This window comes from Phyllostomus hastatus, unplaced genomic scaffold (assembly GCF_019186645.2).
Source record: "Phyllostomus hastatus isolate PE091 unplaced genomic scaffold, TTU_PhHast_1.1 phas_scaffold_129, whole genome shotgun sequence".
NCBI lineage: Eukaryota > Metazoa > Chordata > Mammalia > Chiroptera > Phyllostomidae > Phyllostomus > Phyllostomus hastatus.
The window spans coordinates 4,750,693-4,761,124 of record NW_025334009.1 but is presented as its reverse complement, the minus strand read 5'-3'; the positions used below and the strand labels follow the sequence as shown (position 1 = coordinate 4,761,124).

The 10,432-nt window shown below is 58.4% G+C and overlaps 2 protein-coding genes across 4 annotated transcripts in view; both read right to left on the bottom strand.

Annotated features, from left to right (window-relative positions):
• Nucleotides 1-5,367: 5,367 nt before the first annotated feature.
• On the bottom strand, nt 5,368-8,849 carry CUNH3orf62 (chromosome unknown C3orf62 homolog). Of its 2 annotated transcripts, XM_045857295.1 has the most exons (4): nt 8,811-8,849; nt 8,135-8,567; nt 7,267-7,358; nt 5,368-5,991 (listed from the first exon to the last, which is right to left on the bottom strand). In XM_045857295.1, the coding sequence occupies exons 2-4, from the start codon at nt 8,560-8,562 to the stop codon at nt 5,726-5,728; spliced, it is 786 nt and encodes a 261-aa protein (XP_045713251.1). In that variant the 5' UTR covers nt 8,563-8,567; nt 8,811-8,849; the 3' UTR covers nt 5,368-5,725. The 2 variants fall into 2 exon arrangements, with proteins under 2 accessions (XP_045713251.1, XP_045713250.1); XM_045857294.1 differs by lacking the exon at nt 8,811-8,849 and having other exon boundaries at nt 8,135-8,769.
• A 938-nt stretch (nt 8,850-9,787) lies between these two features.
• USP4 (ubiquitin specific peptidase 4) overlaps nt 9,788-10,432 on the bottom strand; it is a 35,134-nt gene continuing 34,489 nt past the window's right edge. For both annotated transcript variants that reach the window (XM_045856803.1, XM_045856804.1), the window contains one exon: nt 9,788-10,114. In XM_045856803.1, the coding sequence (XP_045712759.1) occupies nt 9,953-10,114 (162 nt within the window). In that variant the 3' untranslated portion in view covers nt 9,788-9,952. The remainder of the gene's footprint in view (nt 10,115-10,432) is intronic.

The window sequence follows — 10,432 nt, the reverse complement described above, 5'->3', positions numbered from 1 at the left end:
ATTTGGCTACGTGGCCGGATGTGGTGGGAGGTCCAGGGCCTGAGCCCAGAGCCACTCCACATACAGGCTGAGGACGAGATGGAAGCTAGTGACAGACCTAATTGTCTTAACACTCAAGTATCGAAGGTCACCTACAGGGAGGCCTTGTTCTGACCTCGCCTCACCTGAAGCTCACCCTGCTCACTGCCCATTCCCTCCCCGTTTCGTTCATGCAGCTCCACCCGAGAGGAGTGGGGAGTGGACTGCAAACCCCGGACCAGTGGCTGTCCCCGCACCCTCCGTACCCACTGGACTGTCCGACACTCGTGGACACTTGGCCCTGAGGGCTGGGGTTGCTCGCTCACCACCCAGACAGCCCTTGCAGCCCTGGCACCTTCTTTGTGTCCTGAATCCGAAGCTCCGAAGGGCTCCCGATCAGAGGGCTCCTGCAAGGTGTCTAAGCCAGCTCCCCATGGGCCCCTCTCTCCCCCAAGCGCCCAGAAAACAACATACTTTCCACCCTCAAAAAAGATAGTTCCTTCCTACAAGGTTGAGCAGTTTTGACAAATTTTCCATGCCAGACCTTCCGCCAAAACTGCATCAAACCAGGCCTGTTCCAGCTGGCCTGCCACAGAGGGTACCCCCCAGGGCTGGGACCCGCTGTCGTCGGCAAGCAGCCTTCCCGAGGAAACACGGCGCCCTCTGGATTCAGCAGGCACCTGAAACATGAACGTTCTCCGCAGACTCCAGGCCGAAAGCAAGCTGCCGGAGCCTCGGGTCGTCCACTGACGACAGCCTTGACCTACGGGCAGGGTGGGGGCCTCCCTGTCTGCCCGCCACCTCCGCTGGCCTTCCGGCCGCAGTAAACTCTTGTGCTTCGGTTACAGGACGTTCCACTCCGGGGCCAGTGAGACCCTGGCCTGGCTGTCCGGGAGGGGAGACTGGCTTGAACGAGGCCCCTTTTGCCAAGCCTTTTCAACCGCTTCTCTGGTCATGGACGGCTCACCGCTCCCCCCGGGGTGGGATGGGGTGGCTGCCCAGCTGCCACTTTCCTGGATGCAAAGGCGAGGGGCACAGGCCCCCAGGTCGTCTGTCACCTTTCCCCTGGTCTCCTGAGCCCCTTGGATATGTCTCTGAGATCGGAAACGGAGGGTCCAGGGGAGCGCCAAGGAGCCGGAGCAGGTGGGCCAGGAGGTGGCTCCTTCGTCCCCCAGGGAGGGAGCAGGAGATGTCGACAGAGGAACCCTGAGGCCTCCGGGCCTGCCTTGTCACACAGAGCCACACAGAAGTGCCCCCAGAGCTCACCTGGCAAGAATTCAGACTCTGGTCTGGACCCACGTGTGAAACGCAATCAGGACTGCGCTGAGGGCCGGGTCTCTGTTTCCAGCCCACGGCCATGGTTGAATTGTCCTTTCAAAGAATCCTCGCTCTGCTCCCAGGCCTCAGCTGGGGCTCTCCACTCCTTGCCGGACCTTCGCTTGGCCATTCATTCATCTCTCTCCCTTCTCCTGCCCCTTCTTCCTCAGCTGCCCCTCATCCACCCCCTGCAGCCCCCAGGCCCTCCTGTGAGCTTCTGCAGAGCGGCTCCTGCTTTAAGTTGTTGCGAAGTCTACCAGTCTGCACATGCAGCTGGTTTCTAGTGGCCTTGGCATTGACCGGGTGGGAGGCACCGGGGGACTGGAGCCCTCTCCTTACTGGGCTGGACGAGCCCAGCTTCTCACATGCCTTGTGCTGGGGCTTGAATTTGCAGCTTGTGACGAGCAGGTTCCAAAGCTCTTATTTATTCTTGAAGCTGCCGAGTTTCTATTTTGATTCTGCTAATCCACATCACAGTTTGGTGTTTCCACAGAAACAATTCAGGGATTGTTTGGCTTGCCGAGATGAATTGCGGGGGAGAGAACCGAGTGACGTGAAACCCTTTTAGTTTCTCAAGTATGACTGTTAATGTCCTCCCAAGAAGTCTTTGGGCCCAGCCACCCGCACGCCTGACGAGGTTTTAAGAAAATACATGTTCTAGCCCTGGTCAGTGGGGTTCAGTCGGTTGGGCATTGTCCTGAGAACTGAAAGGTCGTGGATTCAAATCTGATCAGGGCATTTGCCCAGGTTGTGGGTTTGATCCCCGATTGGGGCACATGCGAGGGGCAACCCATTGATGTTTCTCGCTCACATGGATGCTTCTCTCCCTCTCTTTCTCCCTCCCTTCGCCTCTCTAAAATCAAGAAGCATGTCCTCAGGCGAGGATTAAATAAATAAATAAATAAATAAATAAATAAATAAATAAATAAATTCTGGTTTCCTGTTCCCCTCCAGCTGGATCCCTGGAGACCCGCCCCACCCTGTGCAGGTAGGTGAGCACACCTCTGCCCGCTGCACCTGTGCGAGTGACCGAGGCAGGAAGTTCTCGGGTCACAGCAGGGAGCCCGGGATGCAGAGAGGGGACTTGAGGTCACCAGGGAAACGACCACCCTGACCGACCTGGGGCCGGCGTGCCGGTGCTCAGGGCTCACCTGCTTTCCGGAACAGCCGTGTTTCTGCAGAGAGGAAGAGCTCCTGTACAGGACTCCAGAACAAATTGCCCCTGTGCTAAACCCAAATTTTCATGTAAACAGAGGCATCCCTGTCTGCCCTACCAGGGACCCCACCCCCCCACCCAGGGCTCCCCTTGCTCCCAAGGGCGCGCGTCTCCAACCTGGAAAAAACAACAACCCTGTTCTCAGTCTTCTGGGGTTAGAACTAGATGCATCCCCAGCAGCCACCCCCTCTGCCCAGCCCTTCAAGGAACATGAACTGAGTCATAAGACACAGCTCAGTGACACCTAGAGCTTGACCCAGCACGCCCGCCCTCCAGGAAGGGGGCTCCCTAGCCAGGTCCTGCTGAGCCTCCATGGCTGGCCCCGGCCCATGCCTGGGTTGCTGGACGATTTGAAGCTCATCTCTGGGCAGGTACCTGGTGAGGGAGGTCCATGACTGGTGGGCAGAGAGGAAGGTTTGTAAAAACAACTGCAGCCCTGGCTGGTGTGGCTCAATGGATTGAGCACCGGACTTTGCTTCACCAGGGTCATCAGTTCAATTCCCAGTCAGGGCACATGCCTGGGTTGTGGGCCAGGTCCCCAGTTGGGGGCGCACTAGAGGCAACCACACATTGATGTTTCTCTCCCTCTCTTTCTCCCTCTCTTCCCTGCTCTCTAAAAATAAATAAAATCTTTAAAAATATAAGTTAAAACAACTTTATAATTTCTTCTTTCTACAGAAGTGATATATGTCCATTGCAGATAAATGAGAAAAAAACAGGGGAAAAAGGAAAGTAAGCCTGACTTGTCCCTTCCACGACAAATTTCCTGCAAGTGCGCTCATACACATTTTCACAAACTCAGGATCAACTGCATTTTTTTTTTTAAACGCATGTTCCATTTCGGGATGACTCCAGCTGTGCAGAGAGTTGCATCGATGGTGAGTTTGTGCATCCCTCGCCCCGCTTCCCTGATGCTGACACCTTGCATGACCAGGGCAGGTTTGTCAAAACGAAGAAACAAACACACGTTCGCAGGAACTAAACTGCAACTGTTATTTAGATGTCATCAGTTTTTCCATTCGTGTCCGCTTTCTGCTCCAGGAGGCAATCCATTGCTTTTAGTCGCCGTGTCTCCTCAGTCCCCACCGGTCTGTGACAGTTTGAGTCTTTCCCTGCTTTTCATGACCTCGACAGTCCCGAGTGCCAGCCAGGTGTCCTGCAGAACGTCCTCCAACCTGGGTCGCTCTGACATTCGTCTCATGACCAGACCGTGGGTGTGAGTTTTGGTTAAGGACACCACAGAGGCAGAGCACCCTGTCGGGTGTCACCCACAGAACACCATGACGGCGTTCGTCCTCGGTGCTTAGGCTTCTCCATGTAAAGCTCTCATTTGCCCCTTCCCTACTCTATTCCAGGGGAGCAAGTCACCAAGTCCAGCTCACGCTGTGGAGGGGTGGGGACGGGTAAGGATGGGGGATGGGGATTAAGCCCCACCTTCTCGGGGAGGGTTTCCACAGTAACACAGTGTGTTCGGAATGCCCTGGTGTGAGACCTGGTGCTCTGCATGTCGAGTGGCCTGCCGTCTCCCTCCAGACCAGAGAGCCCCTCTTGGAGGAGCGGCAGCCGAGGGTGCTCTGAGCAGTTCCGCTCACGTGCTCTTGGTCGTCCTGCTCAGGACAGGAAACTGGACCCCAACTCCACAGGCTGTGTTTACTGAGGGGGCCACCCTGCAGGGACCGAGTCCTTGTCCTGCCCTCTGCGGGGGGAGCTGTGCCACCAGGAAAGCCCACCCCCACAGCGGCCAGGGCCGGTTCCCAGGGTGCACGCAGGTGCCAGCACCTGGCCCTAAGGAGTGGGTGTGCGGTTTCCACCTGCGAGCCCAGAGGGGTCGCCAGACCCCTGATGGAGAGGAGGTCCCTGGCTCTGGAGCCTGGCCTTTGTGAGGTCGTGAGCTTCAAAAATGTCCTGCGGGGGTTCCCAGGCCACCAGGCCTTCCTTCTCAGCTGTCCGGTTTGCCTGGGCCAGGCCCCTTCCCCTTACCTGAGCCTGCTTCTGAGAGGCACCAGGTTTCCGAGGGAATGCCATGGTTTTGAGAGTATTGCCCAAATAGTTTGATAATGTCCTTTCTTTTTAGGCAGGGGCCCGGCGCCAGCCCTGCAATGCTTCTGGGGCTGTGCTGACCTCAGAAGAGCAGGGCCCGGCCCCTCCTCCACTCCCTGCCTGTCTGGCCCTGACGGGGTGGTGGACCCGGGAACCTTCAGGGCCCCCGGGCTGCAGGGGAGGGACGAGGCTCAGGAGTAACGGTGGACGCGCAGACCCCGTGCGTGCCCTTTCCCCGTCCGCCCCTCAGCGGGCCCAGGTGTCCGATGCCTGGTGTGTGGCGGGGAGGCCTCACGAGAATGTGCTGTCAGGAGGGGACCGGGGGTGCTACCAGCCCCTTTGACACAACAAAGAGGCCTTTGAGCTGGGCAGGGGCAGGGGACTGGGGCGGAGACCGAGGGAAGGGGGCCCGGAGACAGGGCAGGGGCGCAGGCGGGGAACAGGCAGCCGTGTGTGGGGGGTGGAGAGTGAAGAGCGCACGGGAGGGGAGCATGGAGGGCGGCCGAGGGCCAAGGGCCGAGGTTCTTCCAGAGCCCAGGTCCGCCCGTCGGCTGAGCGGGCCTGGGGTGGGCTGGGCCACAAAGCCCCCCTGCCTGTGGCCACGGTACGTTTTCAGGGGCTCACTGGGAAGAACACTAAGAGACACGCAGAGGCCCACAGCCCGCACCTGCCTTGAGTACTGAGTATATTGAACCTCAACCCCCCCCCAAAAAAAACAACCCAGATGTTAAATGAAAAAAATGAACAGTGAGAAACATTTCAAAGCAAGAGGATCAAAAACAAAAACAAAAAACACAACTGGGCTTTTAGCTCAGAAAGGACCACACCTGGAAGTCAGGAAGGGCGTGATAGGCCTGGCCAGGAGGCTCAGCTGGTTAGAGTCATCCCTGCACGCCAAGGCTGTGGGTTCGATCCCCGGTCAGGGCACGTATAAGAATCAACCAATCAATACATAAATAGGCGGAACAATAAGTCAGTGTTTCTCTCTCTCAAAATCAATAAATAAAAATTTTAAAAAGGAAGGGTGTGGTGACTCAGACTCCACCGACGCGCTGGAAGATGTGACCGGCTGCCTCTGCAGCCACCGCGCGTCAGCCTCCGGCGGCGGAGCACCGGAGCCCGAGCCAGCTGCCCTCACTCAGCGTGGTACTTGAACGGGGCCATCAGGTTGTAGTCCTCTTCCAGGTCCAGAATCGTCTCCACGATGCTGTGGTCATCGAAGGCCTGCCTGAGGCTGCCGGGGTCAGCCTCCGAGACCTTCTGCGGGCTCTCGTCCATGAGCAGGGCCCAGGCTTCCTCCGTGAAGGGCAAATCTTTGCAGGGATCACACACACGGTTCAGCTCATTTTCAAATTCTAGTTTTCCAGCCAGTTCTTCAATAGTCCGGATGCTCGTGTTGTCTTAAAAATAAGAACACTCAGCATTACTAGCCCAGGGAGGGGTTTTCGGAGATGCGACAGGCACAAGGGAAAACCCCCAGATGGGCGGCCTCTCTGCCGCGGTCACACAGAGCCGGGCCCGCCCGCCCCGAGGCGACAGGCCGTCAGAGCCAGCGTCGTCCTTGCTGGCTCCAGCATTCGCCGAGCCCCAGCGCTCTGCTGGTCCCCAGGGAAGATGTGGGGGGAGGGGGAGAGTACAGGGGCGTGCACGCTTGTCCTGGCTCTCGGGAAACTCCCCGGCCAACGGGCATGACCAGATTTGGTGTGAAAAAGAAATGGGATTCAGGATTGAGCGCGGGCTGCGAACCAAAGCGTTGCAGGTTCGATTCCCAGTCAGGGCACATGCCTGGGTTGCAGGGCCACGGCCCCCAGTAACTGCACGTTGATGTTTCTCTCTCTCTTTCTCCCTCCCTTCCCTCTCTAAAAAATAAATAAATAAAATCTTTTTTAAAAAGAATATATTAAAAAAAGAATCTTTCAAAAAAGAAATGGGATTCCAGAGTAATCAAAACGCTGCCTGACACTGGCAAGGCCTCGGATGGTGGTGAGCAGAGGTGGTGACGGCTTCAGTTCACCTCCTGGGGCTGCCAGAGCACGCTCGGTTGGTCCGCTACAGGAGCGGGCTGGCAGGGCCACCACCGGGCCTCCCCTTCACCGCCCACAACCTGGAGGCTTCGTGGAACCAACAGCTTCAGGCAGCCCTCGGGGCTACGCACCCCTCAACCAGGAGCTGCGTCCACTGTGCAGTGGGAGTCACTGAGAATAGGGCACGCCTAGCTCACCACAGATGAGTGTGCAGGAAGAATGTCTGACCAGATGTGCAACACTACGCCAGTGGTCTCCGGGTAGTGGAGTTACAGCGGAGCTTTGAGCGTCAAACAGTTCAAGCTTGTGTTATACGCCACAGCTGGACTACTAGCCCCCCCCCCACCACCACCGCCGTCTTTGCCTACGTCCCATTTGCTTTGGATCTCAGCTCAGCCACCAAGTTCTGGGGCCGCCGTCCCCTGCCTCCAGGGATGCCCGGTAACTAGACGTTTCTGAAGTGACTCCACCAGGCCATCGGCTCCCCGGGGCCTGCCTGCCTGCACAGAGCCAGCTGTGAGTAAGACCGGCCAAGAACACGGATGAGAGGCGGGAGAGTGGCTTGTTCGCGCGACGCCCGCTGCCCCAGGGGCCTGCGGAGGGCCCTGTCCTCCCGGGGAGAGGACCGCCCCGCCGGCCACGGGCACTCACCGATGATGTCAAGCAGATCCTTTGTGACCTCTTGGCCAGAGCTGCTGAGGGGCAGGTTCGAGTCAACCTTCGAATCTTTCTCCGTGTCTTTCCTGCAGCCCCCCCGCCCCGGGTGAAGAGAAAAAGGTGGGGAGTTAGACCCGCTTTGAAGAAAATATTGAGGGGGATCTCTGTTAGGTGATCTTTCGGACAAAAATATACTGGTGGCTTTTAAATGGTCGTTTCTGTCGCGATTAGAGGACCATGCATCACAGCCTACACATCATGTCTCTGAGGACCAGGATCATTATTTGCAGTTCAACAGAAAAATGTAGACGGCCAGTTTAATGGCTTCTCCATTCTCCGTCACTCGGCAGCCAAGAGGGCAGAAGCTTTGTTTGGGGTCTGGGCGGAGCAGTTTCGCGCTGCCCGGAGGAAAGGTCCAGGGGGCCGCTGGCCCTGGGATGGCGAGGAAGCCCTGGGGTGGGGGAGGGGAGCGGAGGCAAGAACCAGGCAGGCGTTCACCCTGTCCCCAGTGTGGGCAAAGGTCAGCAGAACTTAGATTTTTGTTTCTGCGGCATAAAAAGTGATGTGACTTGAAAATTCGGGTTCTTGCACATTCACTGTATTTGGCTGCTGCAAAGCAGTTCCCATGACTGGCTTCACAGCCAGGACAGCTACACACACACACACACACACACACACACACACACACGCTTTCTGGGCCAGACTGAAATTCTGAAGAAAGGTCCCCAACTTCCCAAATGCAGTCTTACAGCTGCCACAGGCAGGCAAGAGCAGAGTTAGGGACTCAGTTAGGGTCTTCAGCAGTTTTTTCGGAAACGAGGGCCCCCTCAGTGCGGCTGTTAAACTATCAAGCTGGAATCACCTTAGACTGTCCTTCCTCCAGCTCTCCCCATCTCCTGCGGCTCTCCAAAACTGTCTTTCCGGAGCCAAGATGGAGGAATGCATTAATACGTTTTCCTTGCTGGTCAGAGGTTTCCTCTGGGGGCACAAAGCGTGTGGCTTTGCATTCACATTCACTGGGGCAAGGTTTGGGGCGGAGGCGGGGCTCTCGGGCTCGGGAGCGCCGGGGACGCCGGGGACGGGGGCGAAGGCCGCGGCGGAGAAGGCGGCAGCCGGCGGCGGGTGCCTGGGGCAGCGCGGCCCGCGGCCGGCGGCGGGGAAGCAGCGCGGCGCGGCCTCGGCCTCCAGCCTCTGCCGGCCCGCGCTCTGCTGGGCCCGACTGACGCCCTCAAAGGCCCGGTCGATGGCTGCGGTCAGCTCCTTTCTGCATCTTCTCAGTTTTTCTGACATGTCCCCTAAAAACGACCACGTCTTCATTATGTAACACTTGGAAACGTAGAGCCACACGAGAATGGCGTTTCAGTGAGGCTGTAAACCACCCCGAACGGGACGCCTGCCGCGACTTCCTCGGGCTGAACCCCCGCCACAGGCCAGCGCCAGGGGACCCCCCACTCTGCCCCCGCGGTGGGCCCGGCTCGCACCAGCACCCGGCCCCGCCTCCCGCCCCGCCCCCTGCCCGCGGCCGAGCACCGCCCTACCCGGCGCACCGGGCTTCCCACGGAAGACACGCCGGCCGCTGCCGGTCCTCTCCCCGCAGTGCGGTCACACGGCCACCCCCAGCCACCCCGGCCAACGGTCGCGGTGGGACTGACTGCACGTGCCCGAGACCTGCCCAACCGCCACGGGTCAGGGTAAAAGGTCAGACAAAAAGGTCCTGAAAACTCTGTACACCCACACACGGGAAGCAAGGGAACCCACCCCGCCCACCCCCACTCGGAGGGAAAAGGCAGGGACTTGGGCTCTGGCCTGGCCAGGAGAGGGAAGGGGATGGGGTGCCAGTACGTAGCACGGGCCTCCGGACCTCCGCAGCGCTGGGGGCGGGGCCCCACGAGAGAACCCGGGCTGGAGGTGCAGGGGCGTCATTTCTCAGCAAGAACTGAAGCTCTTTCCAAGCCCGAGAAACTCCCCGGCAAGTTGCAGTCGTCAAGCCAACACAAAGCAGTGTAGTGGGGGGACCATGGTCACCCGCAGTTTGTGTATTCTAAGTGGCAGCTAATAAAACTTACAGAATCCAGCTGTAAGGGGGATGGGGGGGGTGCAGTCCGGGCATACCAAAACTGTAAGGTTCCACTTCAGATGGAGGGGCAGGGGACCCCCACAATAAATAAGTTCATTAGGGAAAGCTAGAAATCAGAAATGAGGTCAGTGGCTACTTTTTAGGGAATTATCAACCCACCACAGCAAGGGAGAAAGGGACAGACATCGAGTACACCTGAGGCCCTGCCTACTGTGGGCAGACTCCTGGGAAATGCGGGAACTCAGGGCAGCCCGCAGCAGACCCCCTGGCGGCACCCTACTCGGTCCCAGTGTGGGCGGGCGTGCCTTCCCCTCCTCTGGAATCCCTCCAGCGCGGGCCAGTGTGCGCCCCACCCCACCGCCCTGCAGCCCCGCAGGTTTTACAGAGATGCCTCACCACCTATTTAAAAAGAAAAAGAATTCAGCCTCTTGACATAACTCTTCTGAACAAACAAGGGTCTTTTTTTTTTTTTTTCTTCTGCTCATAAAAGAAGGGAATTTCCTGATCTGGTTTTTAGACCAAACACTAGTAGTCTTCAGAGGGTCAGAGAGGTTCTCCCGGGGACCACACTGGTGCTGGGGGTGGCAGGTCACGGAGGTGGCCTCAGTTGGTGTCCATGCTGTAGGCCTCCTCGTCCCCCAGGCCCTGCTGGGAGCTGCTTGGCCTCGTCCCTCCGTCAGAGGCCCCGGGAAAACCGGCGAGTGAAGGTGGCTTATAAAACTCGTCATCTCGACGCTGGTAAAACAGCACGTAAGCGGCTTTTGTCTGAAACACAAGAGGGGAAAGTTCACTCACTGGAGTATCACCACCCATCCTTCCCAGTCTCTCTCTCTCTCACTGTTCAAACCACGCCTCTCGGGGACCCGCCACCTGGCCGCGGGCACCCACGCACAGGCAGCCGGGAAGGCGCCCTGCGGCCCGTCCCTGAGGAGAGTCAAGCTTCTCACTCGGGAAGGGTCCCAGGAGGAACGGCAGCCAGCTGGCTCTCTGCCACACCCAGCTCCCCGCCGCACCGGGACGACTGAGCCACCGACTGGCCCCAGACCCCAGCTTCCACCCACGCAGGAGAGGAGAAGGCGGGCA